Raw genomic sequence first — 17,532 nt, 5'->3', positions numbered from 1 at the left:
AATAGGACGGGATGGCATTGAACAGAGAGAATCAAGTGATATTCAGGAGTTGCTTGAATTGCACGATGAAGATATGACTGAAACCGACTTGGAGGAAATGTTAAATCCCCATTCCGTTTGAAGAGGAAGCTTCAACGAGCGCTGAAATTGTGACACTAAAAAAAGCCTGATGGTTTACGGATGCTGAATGAGCTATGAAAGAAGTCTTGTTTTTCAGAGGAAAATGATAATGCCACAGTTGAATATCAATCTGAAAAATTAAAATGTCTTTTATTAGCTGCAAAACAAGAAAAAAATCACCAAGTTCTTTAAACCATTGCTTAAACCTGATAATAATTAATATTGTTAAAATTTATCTCAAAAATTACATTTATGAAGATATTCTTTTATTATTTTGCAACATTGAAACGTATCCCCTATACAGACCAAGAAATAAATGTGAAAAATTATCGAGAAATCGTGAAAATTACTGGGCGTGATTTTGTTGTTGGAAAGTGTTGGGAATGATAATACAAGAGGTGTCTCATCTCGCGGGTCATGAAAAAAGTATAGCGTCATTGTTTTTTATCAGCTCAAAAATTCGTCATTTTTTGTTCTACGCATTATTGTAAAAAAACTATTAATCTTGGCAAAAAATGTTCAACAGACGATTTGATCTAGATAAACTCATCTTTAAAATGAGACTTTATAAGTTAAAATTGCTCTATAAACAAAAAATTGATTGCAAAATTAAACAGAAAAAGTGCTTTTTCTTTCATTGTTAATAACTTTCTAAATAATTAATAAAATCTTACCAAACTTTTCCAAAATGTAATTTTTTATATCCTTAAGAGATGTGTAAAAGATGGGCTCGATCGGTTAAATTGTTTTTTAGAAAATTCCATTTATTTATCCCATTTTTGCAAAAATGACTATTCGGGAGGCAGGGTTATGACTAAAACATTCTTTTTGGGCTCATTTTCTTCGAATGGACACCAAGTATCCTCTAATTAAACAAAATTAATTTTTTTCCAAAATTAGTTGTATATATTTGTTAACAAATAAAAGGCACTTTTTTTCCCTAATAAACAAATAAAATAACTCCGCGGTTTTTAACTTTTGAAAGAAGTTATATACTCCATTCGAAAACTCGTAAAAAAACCTACAAATTGAAAAAAAAAAGTTTCTATGATCAATAGGTCCGGAGTTAGCGATTTTTTTACGACTACATTTGAAAAAAAATGTATTTTTTCTCGAAGAAAATGAGCCCAAAAAAAATGTTTTAGTCATAACCCTGCCCCCGAAATAGTCATTCAAAAACGGGATAAATAAATGGAATTTTGCAAAAACTATTTGACCGATCGAGCTCATCTTTTGCATATCTCTTAAGGATATAAAAACTCACATTTTGGGAAAGGTTGGTAAGATTTTATTAATTATTTAAAACGTTATTAACAATTAAAGAAAAAGCACTTTTTCCGTTTAATTTTGCAATAAATTTTTTGTTTATAAAGCGATTTTAACTTATAGTCTCATTTTAAAGATGAGTTTCTCTAGATCAAATCGTCTGTTGAACATTTTTTGCCAAGATTAATAGTTTTTTTTTCAATAACGAATAATGAATTTTTAAATAAAAAATAAATTAAATATGTTAAAATAAAATAAAATTAAAAAAATTAATAAATTTCAAAATGTTTCCTTTCCTGGTCTAATATTTCCATACAAAATGCCACTCTGTATTCGTGGATGTCGTATTCACGGTAGTTTTTCTGAACGTATCCCCCGCGAATAAAGAGCCTTGACAGTTTATTTTCCAAAATTTATAACATTTTTGAAAAATAGTTGGATATCAACTACTAAGTTGAAACTACTAAATTTTCAAAAGAGAAGAAGTAAATCCTTTTAATATTAATTTATTAATTGCACAAGTATTTTTCAAGGGCTGTCTGTGTTTTAATATATTCTGTCAGTAAAAAATAAGTCTGGTAAATTGCCCAACAACCGTTTATCGGCTCTGAAATTGTAATAATGCATTTTGCCGTTACTGATTTTTAAGAAGACTCTATAGCAAATAGGCAACCAGCAATACATTTTTATAGATTTTATTATACAGTTTGTCTAAATATGAAAAAATGCACAAATAACAGACTTTCCTACATTCTAGTGCAGATTTTCTTTAAAACGAACTTAGTTTCAAATTCAAATTACTATTTGTTGTAAAGAAATTTGTAATTTGCCGATTTTGAACAAGGAAATTATAAATTTCTTTACACCAAAACGTAATTTGAGTTTCGAACCAAGTCCATTTTATAGAAAATCTGCGTTAAAATGGGGGAAAGTCTGTTATTTGTGCATTAATTAATATTTAGACAAACCATGCAATAAAATCTATGAAAATGTATTGCTGGTTGCTTATTTGCTACAGAGTCCTTTTAAATAACCATCACTTCAGCCATCACTAAAAAAATATTACAAAATATCGACAAAAAAAAAGTAATGTTAAGAAATTAATATTGAATTTTTGAAAAAATTTCATAACAAATACCATTACGTTCAAAAGTATTCTGTATTTTTTACTTACAGTTTCCGAACACTCTGTATATAGTTTCAACAATAACCTTACCAGATAAGGAACTCAGTTGTCTCTGCAGTCAGTCAAAGAAATGCTTAACGCTATTGCGTCAGTCCCAATCCGCCCAAGCCGCAGGATTCTTAATAATACACCGCGTGGAACTTGATTTTGTTACACCATTCGTAGGCGTTCCTGAACATCTTCTCCCAGGGGCTGTTCTGATAGTGCACCCAGTCCCTAGGCATATAGGGCCACTGGAACGGCTGAACGCACCTCTCCGGATGCGGCATCATAGCCAAATGCCGTCCGTCCGGCGAACAGACTCCTGCCAAACCCTCGATGCTGCCGTTGGGGTTCATCGGATAGACCTCTGTGGGGTTACTGTCATCGTCGACGTACCGAAGGGCGATCAAGTTGTCTTTCACGAGCTGCTTGTAAATGGAATCGTTCTTGAAAGTGAATCTACCCTCGCCGTGGGCTACCCACACTCCGAAGGAGGATCCTTCCATGTCTTTCAGCATTATCGCTTTCGATTTCTCTATTTTTACAGTGCTCCATCGGCACTCGAAACGTTCCGAGAGGTTGTGTTCCAGCATTATGTCTGGCTTCGTGTTACCAGTTACCGGAGTTCCTACCCAGCCGATCAGAGCTAGTAGTTGGCATCCGTTGCATACGCCCAAACTGAACGTGTCGGGTCGGAGAAGGAATTTAGTGAACTGTTCGCGGATTTTGTCATTGAATAGGATGCTGGCCGCCCAGCCTTTAGCTGAACCCAAAACATCTATAACAGAAGAAAAACAATAAGAATTGAAATATAAAATGCCTATTCAATGCCTACTGATAGAAAGTGACCTACTAATCTGTAGGTACTACAAAAGCGGAACTGGTATAGCATTGGCCGAAATAAATTTTTGAACTAATGAATCACATTTTTAAGATTCGTCATATTATTCCCATAAACAGTTTTGATTTCGTTAAAAATATGGAATAGTGCCTTTCCCTGTGCAATCAAAAACCGGATTACGCTCCTTGCCTCGCAGCTGGCGGTATTCAGAATGATGGAACTCATTTCAACACGCCACTACAACAACAGTCCTCAACTGACTGAGACAAATGAGGGTGCGTTCTGTTCCCAACACCTTGGCACTAAATGCAATGTTGCCAACTTTGTGGAAAAGAAAAACCACAGAGCATTAGAGTCTCAGTACTCCCGCTTTGTGAATATGCCTCGTGTATGCATATACTTGCTTAAAACATGTTTTACTTTCAATACGAATCGTAATACATAATTTCACTTTGCCAAATAATGGAAAATAAAATTGTATATATATTATAGAATACTGGAAATAATAGAAAGAACCATAGAAACTAACGGTTGGAAATTTGACAACTGACAGTATTGGTAAAATGACCGAATACATCTGAAATTACAGATGGTGCCACTTTGGAAATAGTCGAAGCGCTTCAGATCTTTCATCTCAGTCGAATTTCGTGCCGAAAACAGTATTTGCAGGGAATTTTACTGTGCCCGAAGCACACAGAATTGTTGTTGTAACAATGCTCTGTTGCAAACAGATTGGTTTAGTTGCTTCAAAAATGATTTTGATGCTGAAAATAAAGAGTTCTCTGATGCAAACAATTTGAAATTGGAGGCATTGATGAAGACTCATGTCTGACGTTAGCTGAACTTGCAGAATCGTTAGGAGTCGATCACACAACCGTTTCGTAAAATTTGAAAACATTAAGGATGATGCAAAAGCAAGAACGTTGGGCGCCGCACGAGTTGAAGCCAAGAGATGTAGAACGCCACCTTTGTACATGTGAACAGCTGATGAAAAATAGATATAGTACAATAATCCTAAGCGCAGAAAATCGTGGGGTAAGCAGCCATGTATAGTCTTTCCGATATCAATTGAAGAATCAAGAGGTTGACAGTATGTACCAGGTTCGGTCGCTGACGCAGCAACTCAGCATTGAAATATTTGAAAAACTTGTCCCCATATTTATTTAGCCATACCCATATACAGGTCTGATCGAACTAAACGTGGAGGTGGTAGAAATGAATATGCCCAGTTGAATAACGAGAGTGCAGGCGAACGAAATACAAACACAGCTGCATTGGGCCACTGGGCAATAAACCTCAGCTGTTGAAAAGTGGTCAACAAATTCAAGTAATTTTAATTTATTATAAGTACCTTCTATTAATCATTCACATTACAATTGCGAAAGAGAGAAATTTACTATCAACATAATAAAATTGTTTGAGGACAAATAATTAAAATACGTTGTTGGCCAATGAACATAAAGAAAGTTTCTACACATTATATACAAATTATTATAATTTTTTACCTTTAGCAGAAAACTCTTTTAGGGACGCCTATGAAAGTCATTCAATTTTATTGCTAGGCGTTTTTTTGCATGTTCAACTGACTTCGGAAAGACTATAACATCGTTAGCAATGCTTCTGCTCTGCATTTGGTGGCATCAGTTGGGTTTAGTTTATTATGAGCTGCTCAAACTGAGTAAAACCATCACGGGAGATCGCTATCAACCATACGTTAAAGGAAGAATGGCCGATATATGAGCAGACACGACAAAGTGATTTTGCAACATGACAACACTCGGTTACATGTTGCAATACCGCACAGTGGGGAAAAACGGACAAGTGTCCATAAGACAAATTTTGATAGATTTTGATAATTTTTCTTTTAAACTAAAGAAATTTTCATGTGGTATTATACGAATCATTTGGGGTTTCTTGGTATGGGCTACATGAGTTTTGAATATATAGGTCAGGAATTTATGATTTTGGATTTTATGATTTTTAAGGTTTATTGAATTAGATTTTGGGAGTTTGGGATTTGTGGGTTTGGGTTTATGGGTTTAGAATTTGTGAATTTCGGGTTTGTTGGTTTGGGGTATATGGGTTCGGAGTTAATGGTTTTGAGTTTTTATAAATTTAAGGTTTGTGGATTTAGGATTGGGGTTTAAGGGTTTGGGTTTTGTGAGTTTGGGATTTCTTGGTTTGGCCTACATGAATTTGGAGTATATAAGTTAGGAAGTTCATGATTTTGGTTTTTATGATTTGTTGGTTTGTGGATTTAAGTTTTGGGGGTTTGGGATTTGTGGGTTTGGGTTTGTGTTTTTGGGGTTTGTGGGTTTAGAATTTGTGAATTTCAGATTTGTTGGTTTGGGTTGTATGAGTTTAGGGTATATGGGTTCAGAGTTAATGGTTTTGGGTTTAACAAATTTAAGGTCTGTGGATTTAGGATTGAGGTTTATGTTTATAGGTTTGGGTATTGTGAGTTTGGGTTTTCTTTGTTTGGGCTATATGAATTTGAAGTATATAAGTTAAGAAGTTCATGATTTTGGTTTTTATGATTTTAAGGTTTGTGGATTTGGTTTGTTTTTGGGGGTTTGGGATTTGTGGGTTTGGGATTTGTGGGATTAGAATTTGTGAATTTCGGGTTTGTCGGTTTGGGGTGTATGAGTTTGGGTTTTGTAAATTTAAGATTTGTGGATTTAGGAGTGGGGTTTATAGATTTGGATTTTGTCAGTTTGGGATTTCTTGGTTTGGGCTATATGAGTTTGGAGTATATAGGTTAGGAAGTTCATGATTTTGGCTATGATTTTAAGGTTTGTGGATTTAGGTTTTAAGGGTTAGGGATATATGGGTTTGAGTTTTGTAGGTTAAAGATTTGTGGTTTTGGGTTTGTGGGTTTGGGGTTTGTGGGTTTAAGATTTGTGAGTGGACTAAAGACTTTGTATCGTGTTTTTTGTGGGTACATGTTTTATTGTTTTCCGAAGTGAACTTGCATAATATTTTGATGATTCGTATAATAGGTACCACATGAAAATTTTTTTTGTTTAGGGTGTGGTCGGAGGGTCACATGTAAAATAAGTGTCTGCGAATAATTTAAAAAAAAATTATTAAGATTTATCGAAATTTATGTCTTACAGACACTTTTGTCCGTTTTCCCCACTGTGTACCAGTGAAAGCCTACTTGAAAACTCTTAAATTGGAAGTTCTACCCCATCCGCCACATTCATCAGATATTGCCCCTTCCGATTATCACTTGTTCCGATCGATGGCACATGGCCTAGCACAGCAGCACTTCCATTTTTATGAAGATGAAAAAAAATGGGTTGACTCTTGGATAACCTCAAAGGGCGTGTCATTTTTCAAACATGGAATTAAAATGCTGCCCGAAAAATGAGTAAAAAGTAAGCAGCTATTGATGGAGAAGACTTTCAGTGACATGTTTTTTACAATTTTTTTGAAATAAAAGATTAATTTCCACAAAAAAAAAACAGCGAGAACTTATTCAACATCTTTATAATTTATTCTACACTTTTGCTGCACACTGTATAATTTTCTTCACATACCTGCATAACTAAATCCTCCTGGGAAGATAACGCCTCGGAACCGATCCAGATTAGCGGCGCCTGTAAGCAAGTCCTGCATGGTAACATCCCACACTTTGAACCCGACTCTGACCAAAGCAGCTGCCATTTCCCGGTCTCCGTTCGTCCCTTCTTCCCTGATAACAGCTACGGGAATAATTTCTTGTTTGGCCAGTTTCTCTTCTCTATCAGGATCAAAAGTCAACAAGTATTTTGGACCCGTCCTGATGGGTAAACTGGCAAATTCAGAATCGGCGCATACTTTTATGGTTTGCTGCAATTCGAGTTTGTAGCTTGTTTCCTCCCACATTCTCATGAGTGGCAATACGGTACTTTCCAGACAGGCGTTGTTGACTGTTATGCTTATTTTTGATTTTATACCGTAACCCATGCTTCGGCCAATCTTGAATACCGGAACGTTATATTTCTGGAAAAAGAAGTTGGTTAAGGCAACTCATTAATAGACTACATTATACAGTCTATCTCATGTTAAGCAACCAGTATAATGTTTCGGAGTGTATGATGATTTGATTGATTTGTCATGAAAGGGCACAATCCTTTTAGGAAAATGACTTTCGCAACTTTTTTTGATGGTTTGCTTTGTAATAGTTCTGATCGTGTGGGTCAAAAGTCCCAATGGGCAGAAAGTCTGAAAGTCCTTTGTTTTGGACCACTTATACTACATAAACAGCAGTGATTTTTTTTGTAAAATTAAATTACATTACATTCATAGTAAATAGTCCTAGCCAGATTGATTCGAGATGTTTTTAACTTTCAGTTAACTTAAGGGAATCGGCAAGAGGTCATTTTTATTATTTTTAATAAAAGTTTCACATTTTTTTGTGTTGAATCGAAATCCGCAATAAAAAAATATACTATTTTATTTGAAAAAACTGACTTCCGGTCCGAATAGACTACTTCCACTGGGAACCGGAAGTTGAAAACATCTCTAATCGATCGGGCAAAGAATTCTGTATTCTTACTATACCGGGTGGCTCATTTTAATCGACACACCCGAATATCTCTGTTGTTAAGCCGAATAAAAAAAAATGTTCAGACAGAAGTTATTCAGGACAAAGGGGGTCACCTAACTTTAATAATAACTTTGACCTTGGTGCCAATTTTCAAGATCATTTGAAGGTCAAAGGTATTTTTTTAAATGGAAAACCCTATTTTTGACGTCAGATTCAGAAAGAGCGGGAAATTTTACGTCCAGAATGGTAGTTTAACAATTTTTAGAGTGACCTTGAAGAGGTCAAATCAAGGTCAAATATTGAAAATTCGTCCAAAAGCTGTTTTTTTGAATTCTTGGACAAGAGCACTTCAAAGGAAACAGAACTTGCTACGTCCACGTCCTTGTTTCTGGGTAAAGCTAAAGGTAAGATTAAGAACAGAAGTTAATTTTTTTATTTAATAAAACTGCTTCTAAATGATTTTCATATTTTACATTAAGGTCAAAATGGTCAGTTATAAGCTTACTAAACCACCAAGAATTTGAAAAAACAGCTTTTGGGCGAATTTTCAATATTTGACCTTAATTTGATTTTGATTTTCAAGGTCACTCTAAAAATTGTCAAAATTTTCCGCTCTTTCCGAATCCGGCGTTAAAAATAGGGTTTCCTATTTAAAAAAATACCTTTGATCTTTAAATGACCTTGATAATTGACACCAAGGTCAAAGTTATTATTACAGTTAGGTGACCCCCTTTGTCCTGAATAACTTTTGTCTGAACATTTTTTTTATTCGGCTTAGCAACAGATATTCGGGTGCATCGATTAAAATGAGCCACCCGGTTAGAGTAAGGGGAAAAATTTCAACTTTCAGGGGTCGTAGATCCAAAACAAATAACTTTCAGACTCCGTGCCTATCGAGACTTTTGATTCACATGAACAAAACTATCACATAGCGATTTTAAGAAATTTAGTCCAAAGGCACTTTCCATAAAGATTGCGCGAGGTCCTTTTCCAGGAATTTTCAGCATGCTTTTTGAATAAAAAATCTTTTTTACACTTCTCTGTATGATGAAAATTCACAACTTTGTGTCCCAGTCTTACAATCCCAAAAACAGAAATTCTATTGAATTATTCCAAATATGTACTTTTAAAGCTAGTGCTCCAAAATTGTTGTAAACTGTTCACTTTTGATAGGTATGTATTAAATTTTTGCCTTAGAAAAGAGAATGAGAATCATTAAAAAATGCAACAAAAATATATTCAAAGTAACAAAGGTTGGTGTTGACTTTTGGTATAACCAGAACTGTTACAATGGCATTATTTTTTTATAGAGCACATCGAAAATCCCTGTATACAAATTTTAATGACTTAAATCCCACTAGAAAGGTGCAAGTCAGGATTCGCCGAATTTCGCTTGTGCCTGTGGCGGTACACTCCCCACCAGCCGGTAAATATAAAATTTTTTGGAACACAATGTACCATAGTTTTTTAAATACCCTGTATGTAAAAGTTTGATACTAATGTTTTCTGTAATTCGAACCACAGACCTTCGGCTTCGCAGTCACGAGCTTATAAACTGAACTCAATTATAATTAGTTTATAAACTGCGTACGCAACTATTGAACAGAGTAAACCAGAGCTCCCCGAATTTACGTATGAAGTTGTATTCTCCACTGCCAGTGTTGCCAGTTGCTTTCATACCAACTACATTGTGTGAAGTTAAAAAATAATTTAGCAAATCAGATTGTTTTTGTATGATTTATTTACTTGTTATTTTAAAGCCATCGCATTTTTTCGATATCATTGTGATAGAAAAGCCGAATTAGTAAAAAAATTTTTCTAAAAAAAAATAAAGATTTACATGATTTATTAAATATTATTTAACTAATATTGGTATTAACTGCAAATATATATTTTTTAATAATGAAACTAATAAAAAATTATTTAATGAAAACAGATTGATTTTCTATGACGATGTGTTATTTTAGTCACCATATTTTTTTATATCAATGTGGACCAAGCGCCAAACATCAAAACAATTGTTTTTAAACAATTTTTAATTTTTACATGATTTATTACGTATTAACAAATATTGGTATGTAGATACGTTACTAATTGTAAATAATACTTATTTGTGTTTTAAAATAATAATTTTTGATGTTTTAAAAAACTAACAATAAAAAAACAAATGAAAATACTAAGCTGATTAATATGAAACCATTTTTTTAATCGTTTCAAGTTTTTACAAACATTTATGTGTTACTGTTTTTTAAGCAGTGTATATCTTACTTTTCAGTGTCAATGACCTGTAATAGTGACCTAGCTTTACTGTTACGTACAGTACAAGTGACGCGTATGTAAGAAATATGCTTACAAGCCTCCGCTGTTCTGTTCACATTTTGCAGATGTTCCAATATGACGAGTAAATGCATTAAATACAAACTACCAGGTTAATTTGACGGAACGGGATTGGTCGAATATATCGTCTCTTACATTCTTATTCAGTATTCGACTATATCATTTTGTGAAAAGCTATTCGTATAGTACCGTTGTGTGGTGTAAGTGTATAACCATATAAAGTTATTTATTTCAGTGTTTAGTGATGGTATAGCGTATTGTTTTTTCTTTTTCAAGTTTTAAGTGATATTATGAAAAAGCATTAAGAAAGAGTTGATATGATTAGAGCCTACTTTCTGTCCGAAGAAAACGATTCTACTGTAAGAAGACGATATCAGACGGATTATCCCAAAGGGCAGTACCTCATGGCAGGTGATGTGAAATTTGCTTTTTAATAATCTTTTCTTTAAATTATGAGATTTGGCAACGATGCATAGCCCAATTGTTAATTGTGGATGTGCTGCGACTAACACGTGCCGTTGTTTGAGATCACACTAGCTTGTCCAGAGACGGGGTAGGAAAATTATTAAAAAAAAGTTTAAAAAAATAATTAGTTTTCACAACGGAATTTGAAAAAATAAACTATTGATATGTGCTTCTAAAGATCAAAGGTAGCCTCTGTGTAGATATGACCCCCACTTAAAGTTACACCCTGTATACAGGGTGATTCAGTCATAATGCCATTAATTTTAAGAGCAGATAGAGAAAAATTAGTATAATACGATGGCGTGATTAAAAAAAAAATAAAAGCAAAATTAAACACAAAAAAAATATTTTCAAATCATTATTTAACCCCCTTTTCAGGCTGTTACTGATCGGTTGACGTCAGCCGGCTACGATATGAACAAAGCGACCTAGATGCAATGTTGCCATATTTATATATTTTCGCACATATAAAGACAATAAATAAACGGTTTGCTCACGTCAGCCAATAATAATTTAAAATGCTATAAATTATTTTTTTATAATTATGCAATCAACATATTAAATTGTTATTGTTACCCAGCAAGAACCTCGAGGAGGTCTGAGCATGACTTGCCAAAAATCATTTTTTATTAACATCATAGTGATAATTTTTTAATTTGCTGTAAGCCTTCTACTAAAAATTGAAAGTAACGCGGCCCATTCAGATGTACAGGTAGAAAATGCGGCCCAATTAAATCGCCATATAGGCCATATAGGCCTGTCCATACATTGACACCCAACCTCCTCTGAAAGCTAAACCGACGAGTAGTGTACGGGTGACCAAATGTGACTATTATGGCTGCAAAGAAATTAGCTCCATTTCACTTTAAATAAAATTTAATATTGAAGTTACAAAACCCCAAGAGTTCAAATAATTTAAATTACATTTCATAACCATTTCAATTTCATTACAGAAATAATGAAATAAAAAACCAACACTCACTAGATAAATTATACAGAGAGGGTGAAATGTATGTAGTATTTAAATATTGACTGTAAGTAATAGAAGATAAAAATACAATCGGACAGAGACAAATAAACAACTCGGTCCGTATTTCCGACCTAGGTCAACCTTTGTCGAGTTCAATAACCTTCTAATTTGCACGTGTGCACTTTAGTGTCATCACAAAAAGTTATCGGTGTTTTATCAAAGGAAAATCGTGTCATCAATGAATAGGGATGATTGTTTTCGAATGTACAGTTATTACAATTTATCATTTTTAATATTATTAACGTTTTAACGTTTTATAATTTATTATGTTAAATAATACACAGTTTTAGTATTTCAGTTTATTATTCAATATGCAGTTGCATATAACCAAAGTTTACATAATCAATGTAAACTTTAGTGTAAATCTAAACTTTGGTGTAACCTAGGTATTGTTTTTGAGAAGGCAATACTTATGTTTTTTACCTGTTTAAAATGCCAGCACGAGTAAAACAGCATTCATCCGTCCAGAGCACTTTGTTAATAAAGTTCTGCTGCACTTAGGAACCAATTGCAAAATTCAAGACGATTGGGGAAATCAGCTGCTTCTAAAGCTTGAACTTTTTGAAAATGTGTTATGTTAACTCCTTTGCGGGAAAAATGCGGGAGATATGGAGGGTGGTAGATTTAAATAAACGCTTTAAATTGTTAGGTAATGGTTTTGTAACCGTGTGTAGTGTATTTTGTATATTCGGGTATTTAATGTGCCGATTTTTTTTATTTGATATATTTCAGTGTGCCTACAAACCTCTGCTTTATTTATTTTCTTTTAACGAAAGTTGACTTCGAGAAGTAAGGCTTGTTAAAACATTTTGCACTAAGTCAATACAATTATTAAAATCAGTTATAATAAAATGCAGCATGATTCTTTATTTACTTGCATTTTATTGGTTTCGTACATATGTATCCGTATACTAAAGCGGCAAAACTAAATGTAATTATGATGTGAACTTGGCAACGCTGTTCGCCTCAGCTGACGGTTTGTTCGTGACATTACGTTACAAAATTTTCCGAGCATCCGGGCATCTGGCAGAGCCGCCTTCTTAGCGGGAGTTATGGGTTGATTTCCTTCATTTTTAAAAGTCGAGTAAAAAATTTTTTTTTTCCGATTTTCTGTCTTTATTAAACCTTCCGAATACGTGATTAAAATTATTGACATTATGACTGAATCACCTTGTATACAGGGTGGCTCAGTCATAATGTCATTAATTTTGCAGGAAGACGGGGAAAAATTAGTAGAATATGAATACGCGATTAAAAAAAAATTGAAATGCATATTTACACTGAAAAAAATATATTCAAATCATTATTAAAACCCCTTTTCGTTCCGCTCCTGACCGCTGACTTACAGGCTTTATCGAGAGTGAATTTTGACCTACCATAACATTCCGTCATTAACCTAGCTTTTAATACGGTTTTAATCTATAGTTAGCTACAATGAATAAATAAAGCTTTTTAGTCGAACATATGAATAAGATATTTTTTTACATTTTAAATATTTTTAGTATTACATGTTTAACTAATTATTCAGTTTGTAGTACGTATATTTCTTTGTGACTTATTGCCTTTCATTGAGTATGGTACCTACCTATTTAAAATGACTACAGCTAAAAAAAAACAATCACTCATTTGTCCATTACTTTGTTATTAAAGTTTTAGGATCCGCTGCACTATGATTTTGAAACCAATTGCAAAATTTTAGACTGGGTAAAAAAAAAGCTGTTTTGCTTCGACCTTCCAATGCTCAAAGTCCACTGGAGTGATCCGTGTCGCGAAGTAAAGCGTCGAATTAATTAATGCTTTGCTTGCTTATTTTTTTAAAAGGTCGAATAAAACTTTTTTCCCGATTTTCTGTCATATGTGGTTAAAATTAATGGCATTATGACTGAATCACCCTGTATACTGTATACAGATTAGTCTGTCAAATATTCCAATAGATGGTCACAGTTAGACACTACGTAAATGAACATACCTTAAGCACATTAAAGCAATGTGCGACATCACTATCTAGAACTTCCAAGACCCATCCGACCTCTTCCGAAAACAAAATTGGGAGTGACTTTCCTTGCCTGTGTTTTATATTAATATCCATTCCGGATATCCCAGCAAAACACATCTCCAGTAAACATACGACAAGTCCTCCGTCACTCACATCGTGCCCTGCTAGAACAGACCCATCTTTGACCAACTCCTGAGTAGCCAAAAATGCATTTTTCAGGTCATTCGCACAGTGTAAGTCTGGAGTTTCATGTCCGAGTTGGTTGTAGACTTGGGCCAGTGCGGATCCGCCAAGCCTATTGTCCCCATGGGATAGATCTACAAACAGAAGGACCCCGGTCTTGCCCATTGAAGGCGCTTTGAAGTCCGGCGTGACCACTTTCCGGACGTCGGGGCAGGGCGCATAAGTAGACACTACTAGGGTGCCAGGAGCTTTAACGGTGTCTTTTCCAACTCTACAAATGATAACGTTTACGAAATTATAAAGATAAAGACAGCAGAGAAGTGGTCTTTTGTCAAAAGATAGTTTGATAAATAAGTTTTTGTCCAAAATACAATTTTAAATACACCGTAATCAAGAGTCCAAACAAAGCATTGGCGTAAAAAAATTATAAATTTTTTAGTGTCCATTTAACTATTCTAAAAAATTCTATACTGTTTCTTTTTTGGGCTTTTCATTATATTTCTATAAAAAAATAATGTTTGTTATTTTATATATAGGGCATTCCACGCCAAATTGACCACTTTTAACCCTGACCCCTTTCGATTTGGCTGAAACTTTTTATTGTTTTCTACTCCATTGAAAACCTCTGAGAATTTTTAAAAACTTTTTCACCCAACTCAAAAAAAGTTCTGAATTTGTTTTTAAATAACCATAACCTTTTCAAAAATTGATATCGGATTTCTTTTTCAAAATTTTTGTTTTTAAATGTACTTTTTGAAAAAAAATAGATCAAAATTATCTGGACCTGGAATTTTTGAAAAAAAAAAAACGAAAATTTCTCGATTATAATTTTTTTATTTTTTTTTATTTCTTATAAAAAAACTGACAATTTTCTATTTTTTTTAGTGATAGAAAAAAAATAAAATTTGGCTTATTTCACATACCAGTTTGAAAATTTTTGAAAATGTATATAGAATCCCAAAGTTGAAAAAACTTATTCTATGCATAGATTGATGAGAATTTCAAAAAGTCAAAAGAGGATGGTTTCAAAATGATTTATTTGAGTTCAAATGCGTCTCTTTTAACCAAATAACAATTTTTCATTTCCTTTGTTTCTGGATGTCTTTTTCGAAAAAAATTCAAAAAAATTATTCAAAACGATCTTCTATTTTTTTATTAACTTTTTCAAATAAAATCAAAATTTTTTTCATGAAATTTTAGAATTAAAATTAAACTACACTGAAAAAACTACTCTTTGCTATTTATAACAAAAATAATTATAACAGGCCACCGGAATTAAACTTTCTTCACTGTAACTGCATACATTACATTACTCTAAACCGAGAGTGAGGTTTACGTGGAGTTTCCTTCACATAAAATATATGTACACTGGCGTCGAGTCTACCCGAACAGAAAAAATGCAATCTGGAGTTCGTCCCTGGGACATTACCCATTACTGCTGGCTGTCGACCACAGCTGCCAATAAAATTATGTTAGTGAAACGAGTCACTAGAATTAGCGTTCGTGTAGAGATCCCAGTCACACAAATAAATATTTAAAATTATAATTTAAATTAAAATTAACATTCGTTTAGGATCTAGTCGTATAAAGGGACGTCACAACCTTAAACAAAAAATTGTTGAAGCCTATTAAGCTGGGCAGCCACAGACCAGAAATTTTAAAAATAATTCAGAATTTCTGTTTTCATGGATAGGAGAATCAAAATATTAAGGCCTGGTACTTTGAGTCTCCATTAAGACTTGATTAACTAATCAGGCGATTAGACTATGAATATACATTTATAAAATAAATCGGTATACGTTGTCTAATCATGTGATTACTTAACCAAGGCTCCACAGATATCTGCTAATCATATTGCAGCCAAGTTAAGTGTGTCCAAGAACAGTCAATGGAGGCTAGACTTCCTGAGGGAAGAGTAACTAAAAGCCCGTTTCTGACAAAAAATATATACACTGGATTGTTTAGGGAATGACAAAAAATTTTATACAGTGTTTGTACAATTTCGCATTACTATACTGCCACTATGATGGCATAAAAACTTGATTCACTTTTATTAAAACAAACTTGATGAAGTGAACTGTATATTTACTAATTAAAAACGTTACTTTCAACAAAATATTGAGACATGTTGCCTCAACAGGCCTTCGTACACATCTGGCTTTTTACTTGACCATGCAGCGTGCAGAGGGTATAGAAAGTAGATATTTGTTTTATGTTGCAGGCCTCTTAAAAAAGGCCTGTCACAATTGATGAAGTGCAAGATGAGTACAACAGGACCGTCTTATGCTCTAACAGTATTTAATCTAAATTCAACACTTTTGGTATTGATGGCTGACAATTTATTTATTATTATACAAATAAAAGACTTTATTCAAAATAAGTTTCTGGCATCGTAAAATATGATAGAGAAATTCTTATGGCTTGGAGTCGATTTTTGGCATACATTCGCCTGATTAAAGGCACTACGGATCGTTTTATGTATCGAAACATACCAGAGAACGTAATGTTACCAAATGCCAAATTATTGTAAATGCCCTTAACATTTATTTATCAATACGATAATGACACCTGATACAGGGCCAAAACCATAAATAAATGCATGGTATCATAAGAATAATGTACAAATGTTGATGTGAACAGGTCAGTGTCTAGACTTAAATCCCATCGAAAACCTTTGGGAGAGGGAAAAATAAAGTTCATGTGAAAAATGTAATCGACTACTTCAGGAAATCCAAAAGTTTGTTAATCTACAGGGTTAATCAAAACTATGGAAAACCCCAAAAATCTCAGCGGGAAAGTATTTTTGGGATAAACGGTCAATGGTAAACTTGACCTTGAGGTCATGGTCAAGATCAGTTGGTTTTTTAAAATAGGGACCCTCCTTTTTGACCTTGGAAATCGAGAGCAGAAAATTCTGCAACCAAATATGACATAGTCTTCACCTTCAAACACCCATCCCATACGTGACTTTGTGATTTTGTTGGTACATCATATTGAAGAGACCTCAGAAGATCGTCCGGATTTAAACTTTGTGAGCATCTTTTTGCAGCATTTCACACGACGCTCCCTTTCCTTGTCATTGAAGTTGTGTGGTGTACTATTCTAGATGTTCATTTAAAATTTTAATTACGGTCTATGCAGAAATGTTAAGGGTTTCCTGAATCTGTTTATGTGATTCAGCAGTCTACGCAAACTAGTTTTTGAACAGTGACTATTCTTTCGGGTGTGGTCACTGCGCTCGAACGCCTCGGATGCGGATCGTACTCTAATTCTAATGTCTTTTTCAAACTGTTTGTATCATCGTTCAACAGTCCTGAGAGATGGCGCAATATCACCCAATAAACGTTTCATTTTTCGTGGCACTGTTGACAAGACAGCTCACGACAAAAATTATAATAAATTATCATGCGAATTTGGGACTGTGAGAGATGCCATACTTGCACATTTACGTCCTGTTTACTTGTCAATGCCTAAGCAGTTACTGACGCGTAATCATGAATATGTACGTACTATACAGGGTGTTCCTAAATAAGTGTCACAATGGAAAACTGTAAGTTCGTTTTGAAAAAAGAAACATTTTTTTCCTCTTCCA

At 33.9% G+C, this 17,532-nt stretch overlaps 1 protein-coding gene across 1 annotated transcript in view; it reads right to left on the bottom strand.

Moving 5' to 3' along the window:
• Positions 1–2,448: 2,448 nt before the first annotated feature.
• The window catches only part of LOC108907988 (phosphoribosylformylglycinamidine synthase), a 31,507-nt gene continuing 16,423 nt past the window's right edge, over positions 2,449–17,532 (bottom strand). The window contains exons 7-9 of the mRNA XM_018711880.2: positions 13,731–14,211; positions 6,938–7,382; positions 2,449–3,332 (exon numbers count right to left, since the gene is read on the bottom strand). Coding sequence (XP_018567396.1) covers positions 2,692–3,332; positions 6,938–7,382; positions 13,731–14,211 — 1,567 coding nt within the window. The 3' untranslated portion in view covers positions 2,449–2,691. The remainder of the gene's footprint in view (positions 3,333–6,937; positions 7,383–13,730; positions 14,212–17,532) is intronic.

The sequence above is a fragment of the Anoplophora glabripennis genome, unplaced genomic scaffold, assembly GCF_000390285.2.
Source record: "Anoplophora glabripennis isolate ALB-LARVAE unplaced genomic scaffold, Agla_2.0 scaffold11, whole genome shotgun sequence".
Taxonomy (NCBI): Eukaryota; Metazoa; Arthropoda; class Insecta; order Coleoptera; family Cerambycidae; genus Anoplophora; species Anoplophora glabripennis.
Note: the sequence above shows the minus strand (reverse complement) of the source record. Positions and strands in the feature narration are given on the sequence as shown.